General features: G+C 39.2%; 2 protein-coding genes across 2 annotated transcripts; both read left to right on the plus strand.

The window, feature by feature from the left end:
- Positions 1-3015: 3015 nt before the first annotated feature.
- LOC122131226 (histone-lysine N-methyltransferase set-1-like) lies at positions 3016-4960 on the plus strand. The gene is made up of 4 exons (XM_042706116.1): positions 3016-3589; positions 4238-4400; positions 4685-4877; positions 4952-4960. The coding sequence occupies exons 1-4, from the start codon at positions 3478-3480 to the stop codon at positions 4958-4960; spliced, it is 477 nt and encodes a 158-aa protein (XP_042562050.1). The 5' UTR covers positions 3016-3477.
- A 9502-nt stretch (positions 4961-14462) lies between these two features.
- On the plus strand, positions 14463-22201 carry LOC122131225. Its single transcript, XM_042706115.1, has 11 exons — positions 14463-14525; positions 15088-15189; positions 15424-15540; positions 16645-16707; positions 16867-16929; positions 17101-19096; positions 19283-19336; positions 20079-20147; positions 21465-21539; positions 21750-21812; positions 21930-22201. Exons 1-11 carry the CDS (start codon positions 14463-14465, stop codon positions 22142-22144), a joined length of 2880 nt encoding a protein of 959 aa, XP_042562049.1. The 3' UTR covers positions 22145-22201.
- The last annotated feature ends 970 nt before the right edge of the window (positions 22202-23171 follow it).

A 23171-nucleotide genomic window follows, 5' to 3' on the forward strand; every position in this document is an offset into this window, starting at 1 on the left:
ATATATATATCACAATAACAAAAACACATGAATTTGATAGATCCATTTAACAAATAAACCCTGAACACTTGCAATTCTCCTCATACAAACTCATGAACAATGCTGAACCACATGTGCATTTTTGTATTCATTTTCCGTGTAACAGTAATGTCATTATCATGTTTTTGGGCCGGCGGATTCTCCTCAGGATGTGATGTGATGTCTCCTTTGATGTGGGTGGGTGAAGTGTGTGGTCTGATGTCGAGGGCTTCACCTGGCATGTGCATGGCCAGAGGTGGCAAGGCCTGTCTCTGCCAGGGAAGTGTGTGCCCGCAGGATGGGATCAGGCGGCTGTGTGTGTGAGTGTGTGTGTGTGTGTGGAGGGGCTTTGAGGTGCTGATTGACTGGCCTTCTGCCTCTACCTCTGCCAAGATGCACCCTCTTAGAAGGAAGAGGTGTGTGTGTGTGTGTGTGTGTGTGTTTGTGTGTGCATGTACTGTGACCGAGTGTGTGTGTCCATGTGTGTGTGTGTCTGTGTGTCTGTGTGTGTATGTGTGTGTGCATGTACTATGTATGTGTGTGTGTGTGTGTGTGCGTTTGCAATTCTATCCTTGTGGGGTATGCAACCTGTTAGCCCACTCACGCCATGGGGTACAAAATCCTAGTGGGGCACAAAACGCTGTACCCCACTAGTCTAACCACATTTTTGAAGTCATCATAGGTTACTGATATGCCCCTTGAATTATCTCGGTGGACCCCTTTTGGAAGGAAAACCGCCTTCGAGTGTTTAGGACGGTGTGCTAGTTGGAGCGCCCCCCTCAAAATTCGGGCACTTGTTGGTATTGCACTACGTTGTTTCACACACACTTTTCACACACTCATAACCAATAAAAGGTTGCCATTCTGTCACGTGACACACACACGCAACCTCATTGGACCAAATTCAAGGGCAATGGAAGCTGGACTAATTGGATAGATTGGACCACACAGCCATGTGTATAGCACGGATTTGACTCAACAGAGGGTAAGTTTGAACACTGACTCCTTTTTATAGGAACCATTTAGCTGTAACTTCTATGGCAGTTGCATCATCATTAAATTGTTAACTAACGAGTTGGAAAGTTGGATAAGTCACTTAAAAAGAAAAATAACTAGTAGCTAATTGCTAAGTAGCTAGTAGCTTGTAGCTAGTAGTTAGTAGCTAGTAGCTAAGTAGCATATATAGTTGGCTACTGAACATGGGTAATTAGCTATCTGGCTAAGTTAGCTACAAGAAAACGTGGTAGGTCTGTAGATAACGTGTTAGATAATTCCTTAATAGCTAGCCAGCCAGCTTAGTAGGTGTTCAGCAGGTGTTTTTCTACATACACCAGGAAAGATTCTCAACTATAGCCATAATTCTCTTTTTCTTTTCTTTGCTTTAAATTTTTTTTAAACTTTTGGTCATAGTTTTGACAGCTTATCAGTGGTTAAAACACGTTTTAGACTATAGATATTACAAGAGAAAATATGTTAGTCTATATTTTGTGTATGTTAGCTTATGTATTAATCACTGATTTCATTTATGTGGACTGCCCAGTGTTCCGAAAGCCTGATATTCGAAATCTCAATATTCCGAAAAATAGTCCGAAATATCTTTACAACCCTCTGTTCCGAAATGCCATTGTTCCGACCAGTGGTGCCGGATTCATGTTTGTGGTGGGGTGGCGAAAAGTGCGTGCTCAAGGTGAAGAATGCAAGAGGCCAGCTCACTGGCGTGTTTGCTGCAGTCCGTGGGAGGAATTTTATATTTTATATACAGGGATGCTGGAGTTAAATGACTGTTTAATGATATACCAAAATGTAGGCCTATGCATGCGCGGTGTTTGGGGTGGTGGGGAGGAGAAATCATTTAGAAATATTTTGAGTGGCACAAAACACACACAGCATTTAGTTTGCGCAGCGGAGCGGAGACGCTCACCGGGCTATCATCACGCATATAACTTTTCCTAGGCAATATTTGTTAACCTAACCTACTCTGGTTTTAAATATAGGGTACCACTTAGCGAAGGAAATCACCGGCAGATTGTCGCAGGACTTTACGCAGATATTGTACTGACCACGCATACATGCGCAATGCACATTATAGGCCTGATTTGGATAGTGTTGTGTGTGTCCTGCTGGTAACAAGAGGTAGGCTAATCAGCGAATGTTGCAGTTGTTTCACCAACTATATTAGGAGACGGGCAAACACCTGTCTCTGTGCTTAAGCTGCGGTTTTCTTTTTTTTTGCACCCCCTGGCACAAATCTCAAACTCCGCCCATGGGCCTGTGTGTTTACGTTGGCCAAATTAATAAAGACTATACGATCAAACAAACACATGTAATGTGGTCAGATACCACATTACCGCCATTTGAGCGCCTAACTAATAGTGGACAATGCAATCATTCGGGATGTCAGTGGGCCGCACAAGGCCAAACTTAACAAGATACTGTTTAAGTGGCACAATTAAGGCCGAAATTGTAAGATAGGCCTAGCCTACTCTATGGCCCCATCTTCAAATAATTGTTAAATGTCAGACTGAAAGTTCAATGAAGTGAGGCTCCTTCTCGTAAATTGGAGGCGGCAGGCTACTGATTAATGCGCACGCACACGCACCTAACAGCACGGACTCATGGAAAAATGTTGAGGGATCACTGTGCAGGTCTTATACCCGAAGAACACATACTCTCCATGGAAGATTAATGCAACAATATTTCACCATTAATTGGCAAGAGCCTCATGCAACTGTAGACCAATTCATGGACATGAAATTAAGAGATAGCTTTAGGAGTGCGGGATTCCTTTTATTATTATTATTATTAACCTAGGCTATTTAAAATGATGCCGTTTTTTTGCTCTGAAAATTGGCTATCATAAAATATTTTTTTATCTTCGCGATGCAAATGCCATGTTTGTATAATAATATTCTGAATTAAAGTTCACGGTTGTGAAATAAATGCATGTATATGTTTATGATTGTGTAATCAATTCATTGGGATGTGCATGTGGGCTATAGTGGTTCACGTTGATGTGCTCACAATTTCGGAAAAGCAGGCTGTCCAACTAATGAGTTTTGTGTTGTCGCGGTATAGGGCTACCATAACTATTATCGGAACACCGAGTTTTCGGAATACTGGGCTTTCGGAACATTGACATGGCACCTGAATTTCTACCATTTCATTTTAAGAATATATTGCATTAGACGCTATGTGTATGCATCGGTATCATCATTTTTATTATGTTAAACAGAATGTAAGCATACATTGTTGAGATTGCTCTTGTTTCATTTTAAATTTTACCGAATGCGCAGTGAAGAACTACAGTACCCACAATCCTTTGTGGAAACCTTCATGCTTAACCCTCCTATTACCTTCAGATTTACTAACATATGTTATCCTTGGGGTCAATTTGACCCCAGCAATTTAAACCTCCTCTATTTAATGTATTTTGATTTGTTTATGTTCAGTTAGGAGAAAATGCGTCGCAGCAAAAGGCATCACAGAGATCCTGTTCAAGAAGCTATACACTATATATCCCTGTCAGCTGACAGGCCAGAACTCACCGCCAGATATATAAACTCTCTGAAAGGTAAGTGACTTATCCAGTTACACAGGAGATTCCATATTTACGAAACCTTTTTTCTATATTTGTTGGATAACTATCTGTATATGCTAAATGATTTAACATGTTTGTAAAATGCTGGGTTGAGTTTCATAGTGTTGAGATTTGAGCACACTGCATGCTCAAGCTGATGTGTAGCTGAGTGAGAGCATTTTGACCTGTAGTTGCCACACCAGAAAGGCTTACACAACTCTCCAATATTTTGTGAATTTAAAACTGGATCAGTCGTCTGCTTCTCTGGTAGTGTACAGCATACAGATTTCTATCTTTTGGCCTCTACCCTCTCTTCCTTAATTTTTATAATTTATTAGCCACATGTCCCAATTATAATACAAGCTACACCATGTTTAGGAATGTTTTGCTTAGGACTACAACCTATGTGCTATGGAACTTTTAAATATGGGCAAAATATGCAGTGGGTTGTGTTTTGCTTGCATTTCATGTGAGGAGAACTATGAATTGCACTTGCTGAAGGGCAAAAAAGGGTTTCAATTAGTAAAGTTTATGTGGATACCAATTGAAAGTGACCAGGCTCTCAGTCAGTATACATACGCCTGTGTGTGCAGTGTGTCCAAGAATTTAAAAGTGAAATTAACCTATTTTTATCTAAACTAGGTCGAGGAGTGTTTAGCCACAGTTTCTTTGAAAAAGGAGACTTTTTAGTAGAATACAGAGGAGAGATCATTTCATTTGAAGAATGTCAAAGACGCAGAAGAATCTACCATGATGCGCTTCAAGTGTACTTTTTTGAATACAAGGTCAATGGGAACAAGCACTGGTAGGTGTTTTGAAGTTTAAGTGTTGTAATGTCAATCCACAGATCAGTCAATGGTCACTTTTCACAGACATGTCGTAGAGGGCATAGCTGATGCTGTAAATTGCTTACTTAGGCCCCACCCTGGTTTAGATTTATATTCTAGGACACATCAAAGATCCCGATGATGAATTTTATTCTAAGTCTAATGCTAATGGATGATTTTTCTGATATTCTAAGCGGCTTTGGATAAAAGAGACGGATAAACACACAGACATAAGGCTAACAGTTCCATGTCTTGTCTTTAGTATTGATGCTGCAAAGGATGACCTCTCTCTTGGCCGACTAGTTAATGATGACCACATCAATCCGAATAGCCAGATGAAACGTATCACCGTCAAAGGCAAACCCCACCTGTGCTTATTTGCCATACGGCAGATACAGCCAGGAGAGGAAATAACATACAACTATGGGGATATGGACTGGCCATGGAGAACAAAGGTGAGATTACTTCCTATGGTAAAGGATCATAAGAATCAGTGGTAGTAAGTTTAAAATGTAATTTTTCTGTTCAGTGGGCTTAATAGTTAGCTGCTAGCAGTATACCTATTAAGGCAGAAAGACGTAGGAACTGTATAGCCAATATGCACACTTTAATATTTATTTATTTATCGCCAGTCATATTGTCATCACAATATACATTGCACATTGCAGAGTTTCCTCTTATAGTGCAAGCCTAGTGTGAGACTGACATCTCACAACTTTCTCATGGGTCCCCACATATTACATTGAACAAACTCAAGTGAGGTTGTTACCTTTTGTAGTGGTGTTAGATAGGAACAGAGTTTGGGTCACATATAGAGAGGTATTCATGTTCACATGTCTGCAACAGTACGTCATTATTTTAACTGTGGCGACATACATGTCCACTCCAACACTATGTATTTCTGTTCTTGTTCAGAGTGATGTGATTGCTGTGCAGGTCTCCAGCAAGGCAGATGGCACCAGTGCAATGACTCAAGCACATCCTGCTGAGGTTGATTTGCCTAAAGCCGATCTACAGGTAACGCACTCAGTTTATTTGGGGTATTTTCTACGATGGACAAAATGACAGTTTGGAGTTTTGTCTTAAAAGGCTGCCAGTACAAATACAGTTAAGGTATATTCCTCAATATTATAGAACACTTCACCTCTGATTTACTTATGGTGTAACTTGTATTTAGTTTGTAATCCCAGCTAGAGGGTTGAAATGAGCAGAAGATGGAGAGTCTGTTCTCTGTTGAGACGTTTGAGTTAACTTGTTCATCTATTTCTGAAAGTGATTTTGTAACTGATGTTGTATTATGGACCCCACAAGGCTGACCAAATTGCTGTGTGAGATTTGACTTTTGACAACTCCTCCAAGGTCCCCCACGTATAACACTAACCAAACTCAAGTGTGTTTTTTACAGTTTGTAGTGACTGCAGATAGTAACTGAGTTTGATTACATATCATGTGTGATTTTTTTTTTACTATGAACTTAGTAACTTAACTTAAGGTGTATTTTTTCATGAGTTTTATGGCACTCAGACACTTGACCTTAGCCTTGTTATGGTATAATTTGTAATAAAGTAATAACCCCAGCTAGGTAGTTTAAATGAGCAGAGAATGGAGATCCTCAAACTGTTTAGAAGTTTCAGTTAATTTGCTCATCTCTCCCCGAAAGTGAGGATTTGCGACTGATGTTTTGATATGTACCCCATGAGGTGGGCCAGATAGATGTGTGATATTCGACTTTTGACAAGTCTTCCACGGTTCCCCACATGTAACATTGACGAAACTCAAGTGTGTTTTTTACAGTTTGTAGTGACTGCAGATAGTAACTGAGTTGGATTACATATTATAAGGTGCTCACCTCTTACCGTTGATATGGACCATTGTATTTGTCTCTATTTTTACGTCTGTAACAGTAGGTCTGTGGTTACATTTTAAGTATGTACATGTTCACTCCCACACTGAATGTATGTCTGTTCTTGTTCAGAGTGATGTGATTGCTGTGCAGGCCTCAATCAGTGGAGATGACACCACCAGCATGAATACAGCCCATCCTGCTTTGGTTGAAACCCCAAAAACAGATCTGCTGGTAACTTTTTAAATATTCTTTGTGCATTCTGTATTGTAAACTTAATTTGGCTGTTTTATCCACAAATACTGACACTAGGAATCCAGTTAAGGTGTATTTTTTCACGAGTTTTATGGCACTCAGGCACTTGACCTTAGCCTTGTTATGGTATAATTTGTAATAAAGTAATAACCCCAGCTAGGTAGTTTAAATGAGCAGAGAATGGAGATCCTCAAACTGTTGAGAAGTTTCAGTTAAGTTGCTCATCTCTCCCCGAAAGTGAGGATTTGCGACTGATGTTTTGATATGTACCCCATGAGGTGGGCCAGATAGATGTGTGATATTCGACTTTTGACAAGTCTTCCACGGTTCCCCACATGTAACATTGACGAAACTCAAGTGTGTTTTTTACAGTTTGTAGTGACTGCAGATAGTAACTGAGTTGGATTACATATTATAAGGTGCTCACCTCTTACCGTTGATATGGACCATTGTATTTGTCTCTATTTTTACGTCTGTAACAGTAGGTCTGTGGTTACATTTTAAGTATGTACATGTTCACTCCCACACTGAATGTATGTCTGTTCTTGTTCAGAGTGATGTGATTGCTGTGCAGGCCTCAATCAGTGGAGATGACACCACCAGCATGAATACAGCCCATCCTGCTTTGGTTGAAACCCCAAAAACAGATCTGCTGGTAACTTTTTAAATATTCTTTGTGCATTCTGTATTGTAAACTTAATTTGGCTGTTTTATCCACAAATACTGACACTAGGAATCCAGTTAAGGTGTATTTTTTCATGAGTTTTATGGCACTCAGGCACTTGACCTTAGCCTTGTTATGGTATAATTTGTAATAAAGTAATAACCCCAGCTAGGTAGTTTAAATGAGCAGAGAATGGAGATCCTCAAACTGTTGAGAAGTTTCAGTTAAGTTGCTCATCTCTCCCCGAAAGTGAGGATTTGCGACTGATGTTTTGATATGTACCCCATGAGGTGGGCCAGATAGATGTGTGATATTCGACTTTTGACAAGTCTTCCACGGTTCCCCACATGTAACATTGACGAAACTCAAGTGTGTTTTTTACAGTTTGTAGTGACTGCAGATAGTAACTGAGTTGGATTACATATTATAAGGTGCTCACCTCTTACCGTTGATATGGACCATTGTATTTGTCTCTATTTTTACGTCTGTAACAGTAGGTCTGTGGTTACATTTTAAGTATGTACATGTTCACTCCCACACTGAATGTATGTCTGTTCTTGTTCAGAGTGATGTGATTGCTGTGCAGGCCTCAATCAGTGGAGATGACACCACCAGCATGAATACAGCCCATCCTGCTTTGGTTGAAACCCCAAAAACAGATCTGCTGGTAACTTTTTAAATATTCTTTGTGCATTCTGTATTGTAAACTTAATTTGGCTGTTTTATCCACAAATACTGACACTAGGAATCCAGTTAAGGTGTATTTTTTCATGAGTTTTATGGCACTCAGGCACTTGACCTTAGCCTTGTTATGGTATAATTTGTAATAAAGTAATAACCCCAGCTAGGTAGTTTAAATGAGCAGAGAATGGAGATCCTCAAACTGTTGAGAAGTTTCAGTTAAGTTGCTCATCTCTCCCCGAAAGTGAGGATTTGCGACTGATGTTTTGATATGTACCCCATGAGGTGGGCCAGATAGATGTGTGATATTCGACTTTTGACAAGTCTTCCACGGTTCCCCACATGTAACATTGACGAAACTCAAGTGTGTTTTTTACAGTTTGTAGTGACTGCAGATAGTAACTGAGTTGGATTACATATTATAAGGTGCTCACCTCTTACCGTTGATATGGACCATTGTATTTGTCTCTATTTTTACGTCTGTAACAGTAGGTCTGTGGTTACATTTTAAGTATGTACATGTTCACTCCCACACTGAATGTATGTCTGTTCTTGTTCAGAGTGATGTGATTGCTGTGCAGGCCTCAATCAGTGGAGATGACACCACCAGCATGAATACAGCCCATCCTGCTTTGGTTGAAACCCCAAAAACAGATCTGCTGGTAACTTTTTAAATATTCTTTGTGCATTCTGTATTGTAAACTTAATTTGGCTGTTTTATCCACAAATACTGACACTAGGAATCCAGTTAAGGTGTATTTTTTCACGAGTTTTATGGCACTCAGGCACTTGACCTTAGCCTTGTTATGGTATAATTTGTAATAAAGTAATAACCCCAGCTAGGTAGTTTAAATGAGCAGAGAATGGAGATCCTCAAACTGTTGAGAAGTTTCAGTTAAGTTGCTCATCTCTCCCCGAAAGTGAGGATTTGCGACTGATGTTTTGATATGTACCCCATGAGGTGGGCCAGATAGATGTGTGATATTCGACTTTTGACAAGTCTTCCACGGTTCCCCACATGTAACATTGACGAAACTCAAGTGTGTTTTTTACAGTTTGTAGTGACTGCAGATAGTAACTGAGTTGGATTACATATTATAAGGTGCTCACCTCTTACCGTTGATATGGACCATTGTATTTGTCTCTATTTTTACGTCTGTAACAGTAGGTCTGTGGTTACATTTTAAGTATGTACATGTTCACTCCCACACTGAATGTATGTCTGTTCTTGTTCAGAGTGATGTGATTGCTGTGCAGGCCTCAATCAGTGGAGATGACACCACCAGCATGAATACAGCCCATCCTGCTTTGGTTGAAACCCCAAAAACAGATCTGCTGGTAACTTTTTAAATATTCTTTGTGCATTCTGTATTGTAAACTTAATTTGGCTGTTTTATCCACAAATACTGACACTAGGAATCCAGTTAAGGTGTATTTTTTCACGAGTTTTATGGCACTCAGGCACTTGACCTTAGCCTTGTTATGGTATAATTTGTAATAAAGTAATAACCCCAGCTAGGTAGTTTAAATGAGCAGAGAATGGAGATCCTCAAACTGTTGAGAAGTTTCAGTTAAGTTGCTCATCTCTCCCCGAAAGTGAGGATTTGCGACTGATGTTTTGATATGTACCCCATGAGGTGGGCCAGATAGATGTGTGATATTCGACTTTTGACAAGTCTTCCACGGTTCCCCACATGTAACATTGACGAAACTCAAGTGTGTTTTTTACAGTTTGTAGTGACTGCAGATAGTAACTGAGTTGGATTACATATTATAAGGTGCTCACCTCTTACCGTTGATATGGACCATTGTATTTGTCTCTATTTTTACGTCTGTAACAGTAGGTCTGTGGTTACATTTTAAGTATGTACATGTTCACTCCCACACTGAATGTATGTCTGTTCTTGTTCAGAGTGATGTGATTGCTGTGCAGGCCTCAATCAGTGGAGATGACACCACCAGCATGAATACAGCCCATCCTGCTTTGGTTGAAACCCCAAAAACAGATCTGCTGGTAACTTTTTAAATATTCTTTGTGCATTCTGTATTGTAAACTTAATTTGGCTGTTTTATCCACAAATACTGACACTAGGAATCCAGTTAAGGTGTATTTTTTCATGAGTTTTATGGCACTCAGGCACTTGACCTTAGCCTTGTTATGGTATAATTTGTAATAAAGTAATAACCCCAGCTAGGTAGTTTAAATGAGCAGAGAATGGAGATCCTCAAACTGTTGAGAAGTTTCAGTTAAGTTGCTCATCTCTCCCCGAAAGTGAGGATTTGCGACTGATGTTTTGATATGTACCCCATGAGGTGGGCCAGATAGATGTGTGATATTCGACTTTTGACAAGTCTTCCACGGTTCCCCACATGTAACATTGACGAAACTCAAGTGTGTTTTTTACAGTTTGTAGTGACTGCAGATAGTAACTGAGTTGGATTACATATTATAAGGTGCTCACCTCTTACCGTTGATATGGACCATTGTATTTGTCTCTATTTTTACGTCTGTAACAGTAGGTCTGTGGTTACATTTTAAGTATGTACATGTTCACTCCCACACTGAATGTATGTCTGTTCTTGTTCAGAGTGATGTGATTGCTGTGCAGGCCTCAATCAGTGGAGATGACACCACCAGCATGAATACAGCCCATCCTGCTTTGGTTGAAACCCCAAAAACAGATCTGCTGGTAACTTTTTAAATATTCTTTGTGCATTCTGTATTGTAAACTTAATTTGGCTGTTTTATCCACAAATACTGACACTAGGAATCCAGTTAAGGTGTATTTTTTCACGAGTTTTATGGCACTCAGGCACTTGACCTTAGCCTTGTTATGGTATAATTTGTAATAAAGTAATAACCCCAGCTAGGTAGTTTAAATGAGCAGAGAATGGAGATCCTCAAACTGTTGAGAAGTTTCAGTTAAGTTGCTCATCTCTCCCCGAAAGTGAGGATTTGCGACTGATGTTTTGATATGTACCCCATGAGGTGGGCCAGATAGATGTGTGATATTCGACTTTTGACAAGTCTTCCACGGTTCCCCACATGTAACATTGACGAAACTCAAGTGTGTTTTTTACAGTTTGTAGTGACTGCAGATAGTAACTGAGTTGGATTACATATTATAAGGTGCTCACCTCTTACCGTTGATATGGACCATTGTATTTGTCTCTATTTTTACGTCTGTAACAGTAGGTCTGTGGTTACATTTTAAGTATGTACATGTTCACTCCCACACTGAATGTATGTCTGTTCTTGTTCAGAGTGATGTGATTGCTGTGCAGGCCTCAATCAGTGGAGATGACACCACCAGCATGAATACAGCCCATCCTGCTTTGGTTGAAACCCCAAAAACAGATCTGCTGGTAACTTTTTAAATATTCTTTGTGCATTCTGTATTGTAAACTTAATTTGGCTGTTTTATCCACAAATACTGACACTAGGAATCCAGTTAAGGTGTATTTTTTCATGAGTTTTATGGCACTCAGGCACTTGACCTTAGCCTTGTTATGGTATAATTTGTAATAAAGTAATAACCCCAGCTAGGTAGTTTAAATGAGCAGAGAATGGAGATCCTCAAACTGTTGAGAAGTTTCAGTTAAGTTGCTCATCTCTCCCCGAAAGTGAGGATTTGCGACTGATGTTTTGATATGTACCCCATGAGGTGGGCCAGATAGATGTGTGATATTCGACTTTTGACAAGTCTTCCACGGTTCCCCACATGTAACATTGACGAAACTCAAGTGTGTTTTTTACAGTTTGTAGTGACTGCAGATAGTAACTGAGTTGGATTACATATTATAAGGTGCTCACCTCTTACCGTTGATATGGACCATTGTATTTGTCTCTATTTTTACGTCTGTAACAGTAGGTCTGTGGTTACATTTTAAGTATGTACATGTTCACTCCCACACTGAATGTATGTCTGTTCTTGTTCAGAGTGATGTGATTGCTGTGCAGGCCTCAATCAGTGGAGATGACACCACCAGCATGAATACAGCCCATCCTGCTTTGGTTGAAACCCCAAAAACAGATCTGCTGGTAACTTTTTAAATATTCTTTGTGCATTCTGTATTGTAAACTTAATTTGGCTGTTTTATCCACAAATACTGACACTAGGAATCCAGTTAAGGTGTATTTTTTCATGAGTTTTATGGCACTCAGGCACTTGACCTTAGCCTTGTTATGGTATAATTTGTAATAAAGTAATAACCCCAGCTAGGTAGTTTAAATGAGCAGAGAATGGAGATCCTCAAACTGTTGAGAAGTTTCAGTTAAGTTGCTCATCTCTCCCCGAAAGTGAGGATTTGCGACTGATGTTTTGATATGTACCCCATGAGGTGGGCCAGATAGATGTGTGATATTCGACTTTTGACAAGTCTTCCACGGTTCCCCACATGTAACATTGACGAAACTCAAGTGTGTTTTTTACAGTTTGTAGTGACTGCAGATAGTAACTGAGTTGGATTACATATTATAAGGTGCTCACCTCTTACCGTTGATATGGACCATTGTATTTGTCTCTATTTTTACGTCTGTAACAGTAGGTCTGTGGTTACATTTTAAGTATGTACATGTTCACTCCCACACTGAATGTATGTCTGTTCTTGTTCAGAGTGATGTGATTGCTGTGCAGGCCTCAATCAGTGGAGATGACACCACCAGCATGAATACAGCCCATCCTGCTTTGGTTTGAAACCCCAAAAACAGATCTGCTGGTAACTTTTTAAATATTCTTTGTGCATTCTGTATTGTAAACTTAATTTGGCTGTTTTATCCACAAATACTGACACTAGGAATCCAGTTAAGGTGTATTTTTTCACGAGTTTTATGGCACTCAGGCACTTGACCTTAGCCTTGTTATGGTATAATTTGTAATAAAGTAATAACCCCAGCTAGGTAGTTTAAATGAGCAGAGAATGGAGATCCTCAAACTGTTGAGAAGTTTCAGTTAAGTTGCTCATCTCTCCCCGAAAGTGAGGATTTGCGACTGATGTTTTGATATGTACCCCATGAGGTGGGCCAGATAGATGTGTGATATTCGACTTTTGACAAGTCTTCCACGGTTCCCCACATGTAACATTGACGAAACTCAAGTGTGTTTTTTACAGTTTGTAGTGACTGCAGATAGTAACTGAGTTGGATTACATATTATAAGGTGCTCACCTCTTACCGTTGATATGGACCATTGTATTTGTCTCTATTTTTTACGTCTGTAACAGTAGGTCTGTGGTTACATTTTAAGTATGTACATGTTCACTCCCACACTGAATGTATGTCTGTTCTTGTTCAGAGTGATGTGATTGCTGTGCAGGCCTCAATCAGTGGAGATGACACCACCAGCATGAATACAGCCCATCCTGCTTTGGTTGAAACCCCAAAAACAGATCTGCTGGTAACTTTTTAAATATTCTTTGTGCATTCTGTATTGTAAACTTAATTTGGCTGTTTTATCCACAAATACTGACACTAGGAATCCAGTTAAGGTGTATTTTTTCACGAGTTTTATGGCACTCAGGCACTTGACCTTAGCCTTGTTATGGTATAATTTGTAATAAAGTAATAACCCCAGCTAGGTAGTTTAAATGAGCAGAGAATGGAGATCCTCAAACTGTTGAGAAGTTTCAGTTAAGTTGCTCATCTCTCCCCGAAAGTGAGGATTTGCGACTGATGTTTTGATATGTACCCCATGAGGTGGGCCAGATAGATGTGTGATATTCGACTTTTGACAAGTCTTCCACGGTTCCCCACATGTAACATTGACGAAACTCAAGTGTGTTTTTTACAGTTTGTAGTGACTGCAGATAGTAACTGAGTTGGATTACATATTATAAGGTGCTCACCTCTTACCGTTGATATGGACCATTGTATTTGTCTCTATTTTTACGTCTGTAACAGTAGGTCTGTGGTTACATTTTAAGTATGTACATGTTCACTCCCACACTGAATGTATGTCTGTTCTTGTTCAGAGTGATGTGATTGCTGTGCAGGCCTCAATCAGTGGAGATGACACCACCAGCATGAATACAGCCCACCCTGCTTTGGTTGAATATCCAAATGCAGTTACACTGGTAACTTATTCTGTTCACAAAAGTTGCCATGACAAATCCACTTCAGGTGTATTTGTTCATGAATATGATAGCTGTCTGACACTTAACCTTAGCTTTGTTATGGTAGTAATTTCCAGCCACATTTTTAAATGATTAGAAGACAATGAATCTCAAACTGTTGGGAAGTTTTAATTAAGTTGTACTCTTTCTGAAAGTGACAATTTGTAACTAATGTTGTAATAGTGTCCACGAGGCAAACCTGATGAGTGTGTGAGACCCATTTATCACAACTTTTATATTGGGGCCCATATATAACATTGACAAAACTCAAGTAGGATTGCCACAGTTTGTAAGGTTGTAGCTGTTTGGGTTACTTATGAAGAAGTGTTAGTATTTAACAATCATTATAGACTGGTATATGTGTGTTTACATGTTTGACAGTGGATCTTTTTTGGCTGGCACTACATACATGTTCACTCTAACACTGAATATATTTGTGTTCTTTTCAGATTGATCTGATTATTTTGCAGGTCTCCAGCAACGACGATGACATCAGCACAATTTTTTGCACAACCTGCTGTGGTTGAATTCCCAAGAGCAGATCTTCAGGTAACTGAATCTTGGTATTTTGTGCATTCCTTATCTTAAAATGAATATTGTGTCTACAAAAGTTACCCCTCCAAATCTACCTGAGTTGTATTTGTTCACTTCACCCTATTCTTGTTATGCTTTTATTATTTTTATTAAACTAGTAATCCCAGTGAGAGGATTAGAATGAGCAGAAAATGGAGAGCTTCAAACTGTTCAGAAGTTTGATTTTAGATCTCCATCTTTTTCTCATCATGACTATTTGCAAATTACATTGTAATATGGACCTCATCTGTCCAGATTAGTGTGTGAGATTTGACCTCTGACAACTCTTTCATGGGTCCCCACATATACCTTTGACTAAACACAAGTGTGTGTTTGCAGTTGCAGTTTGCAGTTTGCAGTGACTGTAGATAGTAACAGAGTTGGATTACATGTAGTGAGTTGTTTTCATCTTACCATCAGTATAGACTGGTGTATTTGTCTCTATTTTCATGTCTATAACAGTAGGTCTTTGGCTAAACTGTTGGTACATACAGTACATGTTCACTTCAACTCTGAATGTATTTCTATTCTTGTTCAGAGTGATGTGATTACTGTTCAGACCTCCAACAGTGGAGATGAAACCACTAGCATGAATACAGCCCACCCTGCTTTGGTTGAATTCCCAAAAGCAGATATGCTGGTAATTTAATAATTATACTTTGAGCATTCTGTATTGGAAATGAATGAGACTGTTTTTATACAAAAGCTGACAGTACAAATCCAGTTTAGGTGTATTTGTTCATGAAAAATATAGCACAGACACTTAACCTTAGCGTTGTTATGGTATAATTTCTCTCTGTAGTTGTCATGCCTGAATTTGAAATCTGATATTGTCATGCACTTCATTAGATCTATTTGGCAACTGATTCCCCAGGTTGAGGACACTTGTTGTTTTAAATTGGTGGACTACACAAGCTCCGAAGAAGAAACCAGTGACCTGGAAAATGCGAGCTGCTCTAGCCAAGTCTTGACATACAAAACCCATAACAAGGTAATGTGTGTTCTTTCATGTTCACGATTTACAATAGTGGGCACTACATTAAGGTAATATAATTTATTTCATGTGAACATGGAAGTTTCTTGTGATATCTGGCAGATTGAGCAAGTTGTTTTAGTTGCACTATCTCTATTCTATAATCTGTAACTTGTCACAATTCAGAAGTTGGTTCGGAACTTCCTACAGCGACCAAACTTCTCACTGTCACATTGACCTACTCAAACCCTATAACCTAGCCAATCCAATATTTTTTATCTTGGTCACGCCAGTTTTACAGCAACATACGACAGAATATATTTCAATGACACTTATAAGGTCTTGTCCACACAAACACAGTAATTTTGTAAAACAGCATTGTAAAATGAAAATTATCTCCATCCAGACAAGCGGTTTAGCTTTTTAAATGATCTTTGGCTGCGTTAACACTGCAGGTCTTAATGCCCAGTTCCTATTTTTTTGCGTAAGTCCGATTTTTTGGACCGTACGTTTGCGTTTACTTTCAAAAGAAACCCTTATCCGATACATGTGTTTATACTTGCCTATCATCTGAAGCGACCCGCATGCGTAAAAGAGAGTTTGGTTACCAAAACCTAGCACTACACACAAGAGATGGACACGACCGAAACAGACCTGATAATAGCGGTGTTTGGCATGTCTGCAAAACATTGCCAAAATTGTGAAGTGGAGAAGGGGAAAAAAGGGCTGTTATTGCCATGCACTGCACAGATGCTAAAGATGCTGCACAGGTCCTTCACAGATGTTATACCACTCCTTAGGCTCACACGTTCTTATGTATGTAATGTCTTGTAATGTAAATATCTTCTTTGATAAGCGTGATGTATGATACGGCTTTAAATCTACACAGAGCCTACACAGTAGCTGATACAGGTGGCCTATACTGTTTAATTAATACTTGTGCCCTGGTGTGTCTGCATAGCCCAGCTATTCACCACCAAAAACACTAGTTGTCTAAATAGCCGTATTTGTACATATGTTTAATTTGTTTGGCCTTTTTGTCTTTTTGCATATGTTTTGTAAAATCGTTGACCTCGACTTACAACTCGTATTGCTTCTGTTATTTCTATGTTTGTTTTTTAGAATTCAGAATTGTCAACTGATGATGAATATGTGCCAAAACTGAGGAGAACAAAAAGCATACTGGTAAAATGCCTCTGAAATTACATTCACATTTTATGTTTCAGGAATGCTACAGGTTTGATTCTGATGACTCTTGCCCTGATTGTTGCATATGTTTTGTAAAATCGTTGACCTCGACTTAAAACTCGTATTGCTTCTGTTATTTCTTTGTTTGTTTTTTAGAATTCAGAATTGTCAACTGGTGATGAATATGTGCCAAAACTGAGAAGAACAAAAAGCATACTGGTAAAATGCCTCTGAAATTACATTCACATTTTATGTTTCCGGAATGCTACAGGCCTCTTTGATCAGTCTTCAGATATCAGACCTCTGGTCAGACTTCAGAGATAAATTGTACACACTCATGATGTGTCAATTTGTTTATCTTGATTTTGTTTGTATCTATTTTACTTTAAGATGAAGGATGGTATCCCACCTATAACGGAGAAGCTGTTTGACTCTGATGACTCCTGCCCTGATAGTGAAGAGGAATGGGTGCCCAAAGGTTTTGACGAAAGTTCAGAAAGTAGCTGTGAAATACCACTGATCTTTCCTAAAAAGAGATTTAGATTATCTCAAAGTACTATGCCGCACAAAACAGATGAAGAGGAAAGTATAACATACAATACCGACGAAGAGGAAAGTATGACGCATGATGCAGACAAACAAGCGAGCATGGCAAATGATACTGAAACAGAGGAGAGTGCCAAAGTACTTGTGTCTGTTGTCCACAAGAAATGCAATGGATCAAGGTTGTACGACAAAAAGCAGCACTGCATTTTCTGCAGAAAGTCTTTCACAAAGATTTCGAAGCATTTAGGAAGGAAGCATAAGAATGAAGTTGATGTGGCAAGGGCCTTCAGTCACCCTCCAAATTCCACTGAGAGACGCTTGCAGCTAGAGTACCTGCGGAAAAAAGGGAATTACGTGCATAATTTGAATGTTCTTCAATCAGGCAGTGGAAAGCTTGTTCCTTGTAAAAGGCCGACGGAAGATGCTCAGGGTGAGGAATTCGTCCACTGCCCCTACTGCCTAGGCTTTTATACTAGGAAAGTGCTATGGAGGCATGCAAAGAAATGCCGTTTTAAACCTACTGATGTCAAACCCAGACCAGGTAAGAACAGAATACTTTCATTGTGTGCTACAGTCTCAGCTTCATCTGTTACAACTAGCGCTACCTTGAGGAAAGTGATGAGCCAAATGAGTCAAGATAGAGTTTCACTTGTGGTCAAAGATGACGAGTGTATATTGGAGATGGGACAGCACCTTTGTAACAGGCTAGGGAGTGATGTGTCGAAGCATGAATACATTCGACAGAAGATGAGAGAGCTGGGTAGACTTGTAGTTAGTGCAAGAGAAGTCACATCTCTCAGGAACATACATGACATGATCACACCAGCCAACTTCATGGAGACTGTCCTTGCTGTGAAACATGTTGCTGGTTACAGACCAAATGGTTCATTCAAGACTTCATCTCTTGCTTTGAAACTGGGACAAAGTCTGACAAAGATTTCAGAACTCATAGAAAGTAAAGCCTTGGTCAAAGGTGATGAGGAAACTGCTAGATCAGCACGGAATTTCCGTCAGATATATAACACAAAGTGGCGAGAAATGATTTCCGCATCAGCACACCGAACACTTGAAGAAGGAAAATGGAATTCTCCACTACTGCTTCCTTTCACTGAGGATGTGAAACTTCTTCATTCATATCTGGATGGAAAAGAAAAGGAGCACAGCAATGCCTTGTCATCAAAATCATCTACAACTGACTGGTCGAACCTTGCCATGGTCACACTTACAAAGGTAATACTTTTCAATCGCCGCAGAGAGGGAGAAGTTTCTAGGATGCTACTTTCCAACTTCACTCAGAGAGACACATCAGACCCACATGATGACATTAATGCTGCTCTTTCAGAATTAGAGAAAAAACTTTGTAAACACTTTCAGAGAATCGAAATAAGAGGGAAGAGAGGCCGAAAAGTCCCCATTTTGCTGACCCCGGAGATGATACGGTCACTTGAACTCTTGGTGGCAAAGAGAGTTGAATGTGGGGTGGAGAAATGTAATCCGTATCTCTTTGCACGTCCAAGTGCCATGACTTGCTTTCGTGGCTCTGATTGCATTAACTTTTTTGCCAAGGCTTGTGGTGCTAAGCATCCAGAAACTTTGAGCTCCACAAAACTGCGCAAGCAAATTGGTACACTCTCCAAAGTGTTGAACCTCTCAAATACTGAATTGGATCAATTAGCAGATTTTTTAGGACATGACATACGTGTCCACAGGCAGTTTTACAGGCTTCCAGAGGGGACTTTGCAGCTTGCAAAGATTAGCAAGGTCCTTATGGCTTTTGAGACGGGACGTCTTTCCGAGTTTAAGGGGAAAAGCTTGGATGACATTACCATCGATCCTGATGGTAATATTAAAACATTTATTCTTTAAATAACCTTTTTTTTTAGATTCTTGACCCATGATACTTCATAGCTAACTTTTATTTATTATGTTAAAAGAAAATAAATCAACATTTCTTAGCAAGTTTGTTACTTGTATAAAGTGCAGTTTACAAACACATCATAACATAATTTCCCCTATATTTTTACAGATAGGGTTGAAGGTGTTGGAAACGATGATTTGGATGATTTGGATGATTTGGAAGGTAAAAGTCCAACTTTCTTTAATAGTGTCAATTTTATGATGGCTATAATAAGATTGATTTCAGCAGATTTCGGCCTCTCATCTAATCCCTGCTCCCTTCTTAGGCCCTACCCCACTTTAGACTTTTCAAATTATGCAGTGGGTGAAGTTAGGTTCTGAGGGGTACAATCACACTCTAACTATTCACAAACATAGGGATAGACATAGGGATAGACTGCAACTGTTCTATCATGCTTGGTTCAGGAGATATGATGCAACAAAAATATAAAAATGTTCATGCTTTTCTTAAAAGGTGAACGTAATCACCTGGACTGGTCTTTTTTGTATATTATGGGGATAACCAATCCAAATAAAGTAGGCTATGTTTGCATTGGCGTAATGAATAGTATTATAAGATGGAATGTTGTCACATTTACTGTAAGTCAAATCACAATAAATTCACAATAAGATGGTTATTACAATCCCTACAAAGTCCAGCATAATGTTGAAAGAATAGGATAGGATGCATTGGATGCTTTGGCTGCACAGAAACTTTGCCCAGTGCTACATTGTTATTTGGTAGGATGGGGTGGTTGCTGTGGCTGCACAATACCATACTGTTTAACAATGAAGCACGATACTGCACAAAGTTAATATATATATATATATTTTGCAACATCATTTCACATTGTTTCTAAGAGAGTTTGTTATACCTGGATTGTGAAGTTTATAATCATGTATCATTTCCCCCTATGTCTTCATAGGGGGAAAGTTGAGGATGATGGAAACAGTTGAGGATGATGGAAACAGTGACATGGATGATGAGTCTGGAGGTAAAAGTATTAAACTCCTACTTTGTTTTGTCTAAGTTTTATGTCGAGAGTATTAAGATTATTATTGATTTAAAAACTTGGCATGGCCTTGTGCTAGCTTAAACGTAACAGTACTTGTGCATCGCTTTGCTATCCTTGGGTGATTTGCCACACCAAAAGTAATACAAGATTGTGAAACAATACTTGCCATACTTACTATACTTTTATAGACTAATACTCTGTATTCCTTCAGTATTTATTATTCACTTGTCTGCTTTCAGTTCCCCCTCTGCTCTGGTAGGATGTGTCAGTCCATAAGCAGTCCAACTATTTAGTGTTATTATATTATTGATTGGTGATTGGGTCAGTGATAGTATTAAAAGATCATCCTATTTTCACTGAAAACTCCAGATGAAAACACTAATCGTATATAGTTTGAATTTGTTCATTTTTTATTCACTCCAAGTTAAGTAGATCTAGTGATGGAGTGGGCAAGGACTCTTTTGAATTGGTGGAGAATGTGTTAGTTCCATGTTCAAAGTGTCCATTCAGCAGATCTTAGCCCATAATGTCTCAGCAACGAGATATTTGAATTCTACGGAACACAGCCAATGACTAACAGAAACTGGGAATAGTTGGGGTCAGTCTGGGGCAGGTGGTGCTGGGCGTGAAAGGTGTGAAGGCATATCCATATGACCACAGATAGGAAAGCCTGTGTACTGACAGCTACCATTTGAATGTAACTAAAAAGTTCAAATAATAATTTGTTTGTTAGGGTAGTTGTAATATGTTGCTGTTTAGTTTCAGGTCATTTTTGGTCAAGTTGATGTCATGAGGACAGGCAGTTATTGTGCTGGAAAGAAGAGAGGCAATGGGCTTTGTAGACATGTAAAGCTAAGTGTCATCAGCATAGCAGTGAAACTGAACACCATGATGACGAAGGATATTGCAGAGTGGGAAATCATAAAAGGAGAGGCTCCAAAACTATGCCCTGGGGAACCCTCTTGGTGACAGCTGAGCTCTTTGACTAAATGGTCATTATTTCAGTCAGTCAGGAAGGCTGTTAAACACAGGTGTGCACTGCCATGGCTTTCAATGTTGGCTAGACGTTCTAGAAGAAGCTAATGTGAAATAGTGTCAAAGGCTGCACTAAGGTCGAGGAGGATGAGTATAGAAAGTAGTCCAGCATCAGCTGCACAAAGGAGGTCAATGTTTATCTTGATGAATAGATGAAGTGTCCTATTATTTAATTACATCTTAGTTAAGTTTATAGTTAAGTCTTGTGTGTACTACTTCTGCAATCATTTGTTTATTTAATTCTCTTTATGGCAAATGTAGGTGGAGATGATGCACACCCAGAGCACATGACACATGGAGCGACCCCGCTTCGCACACGCCACATGGCAAAGAAAAGTATGCTTATTTTTCCATGTGTGAATTTTTTTTATTTATCGGGTATATATTGCCGCTACAGTCTCGGATTGTATCTACTGTACCATATGAGTTTTCATGTAGCTGTCTAGTCCACTGTAAGAGGGAATGTATCATCATTACCCTTTTAAGAGAAATGTGGCATATAGGGAAAAAGTTTGTCAAATCTCATGATTCTATTTAAATTTCAAGGAAATGAAGGTGAAGTCACAGAGACAGACTGCGTGGGAGAGAGGGTGATCAGATCATGTAAAGGTATTTATTTTTAACAATCCAGCTGGAGGACACCAAGATCATTTGAAAGCTTATTCTCACAAGGTATGTATTTTTTTCTCATTTATGAGTCTTTTGTTAAATGTATTTCTCATGTAGTACGCAGACCTGTCCAGAGGAAAAAATGGCAGCCTGAAGAAATTCATGCTGTTGAAAAACATATGATGAACTTTATTAGGACATGTCATGTGCCTGGTAAAGCTGATTGTGATGGCTGCCTGAAATCAGAGCCTCTTCATCTGAAAGACAGAGATTGGAAGGCCATCAAGTTTTACGTAAAAAATCGAATCGATGCTCTCAAGAGAAAATCTTAAGAAAAAAACACACAGAAGACATACTCTGTTAAAATACCTCTGTTAATGTTTGTGATGGAGGGGGATCATATAAATAAACTAAGCTATTCAAAGTACATTGTTTTTTGGGCAAAACCTCCCCATGAGAGTATGGCATAGCCTTTATAATTTTATTTATTATTATTTTTTAAAGAGGTAACTCTGCCTGCAAGTTTTAAGTTGCAGTTATTCTCTTTTATTTCTAAAATGTTTTTCTTTTAAAAAGGGGACTTGGATTAGGGGATGCTGCTTTTTTATTTGAATTGTGCAAAATATTTCAGTTTAACTCTGGTGTATGATAAGAGAGAGGGAGAAGAGAGAAGAGAACAGAACAGAAGAGAGAGGAGAGAAGAGAGAGGGAGATAAGAGAGGATAGAGAGAGGAGAGGGGAGAAAGAGAGGGGAGAAGAGAGAGGGAGAAGAGAGAGAGAGAAGAGGGAGGGGTAAGAGAGAGGGGAAGAGAGGGAGAAGAGAGGAGAAGAGAGAGGGATAAGAGAGAGAAGATAGAGGTATAAGAGAGAGGAGAGAATAGAGGGATAAAATAGTAGAGAGAAGAGAGAGGGAGAAGAGAAAGGGAGAAGAGAAGAGAGAGGGAGAGAGAGAGGGAAGAGAGAGGAGAGAAGAGAGGTGAGAAAAGCGAGAAGAGAAGAGGAGAGAAGAGAGAGGGATAAGAGACGGTGTTGTTGATTGTTGTTGTTTTTTTGGAAGGTATAAGGGATATTTTTGAGTTGATGGATAACTTCTGTTTTAAAAGAAAGAATTGGCATTAAGGAAAGCCATTTTATTTTTTGTAAAAATGCTTAAAACAACAGACTACCTCTTGGGCCTGCACTATCTCTTGCACTTTATGTTTATCCTTGTTCATCCTTGAGTTCATCCTTGAGTTTTTTTTTTGAATATACTTGTGTTCTAATTAATGATGATCCTTTTGTACATCCTTCATACTCACACACACACACACACACACACACACACACACACACACACACTTCAGGATAAAATAAAATGGC

The sequence above is a fragment of the Clupea harengus genome, unplaced genomic scaffold (genome assembly GCF_900700415.2).
Source record: "Clupea harengus unplaced genomic scaffold, Ch_v2.0.2, whole genome shotgun sequence".
Classification (NCBI taxonomy): domain Eukaryota; kingdom Metazoa; phylum Chordata; class Actinopteri; order Clupeiformes; family Clupeidae; genus Clupea; species Clupea harengus.

Excerpts from the sequence above, each read along its gene's own strand:
- LOC122131226 (XM_042706116.1), top strand. The coding sequence starts at position 3,478 with ATGCGTCGCAGCAAAAGGCATCACAGAGATCCTGTTCAAGAAGCTATA. Across the intron at positions 3,590-4,237 it reads ATATATAAACTCTCTGAAAG|GTCGAGGAGTGTTTAGCCAC; the intron begins GTAAGTGACTTA and ends TATCTAAACTAG. Across the intron at positions 4,401-4,684 it reads GTCAATGGGAACAAGCACTG|TATTGATGCTGCAAAGGATG; the intron begins GTAGGTGTTTTG and ends TCTTGTCTTTAG.
- LOC122131225 (XM_042706115.1), top strand. The coding sequence starts at position 14,463 with ATGACATCAGCACAATTTTTTGCACAACCTGCTGTGGTTGAATTCCCA. Across the intron at positions 16,708-16,866 it reads GGAGAACAAAAAGCATACTG|AATTCAGAATTGTCAACTGG; the intron begins GTAAAATGCCTC and ends TTTGTTTTTTAG. Across the intron at positions 19,337-20,078 it reads TGATTTGGATGATTTGGAAG|GGGGAAAGTTGAGGATGATG; the intron begins GTAAAAGTCCAA and ends ATGTCTTCATAG.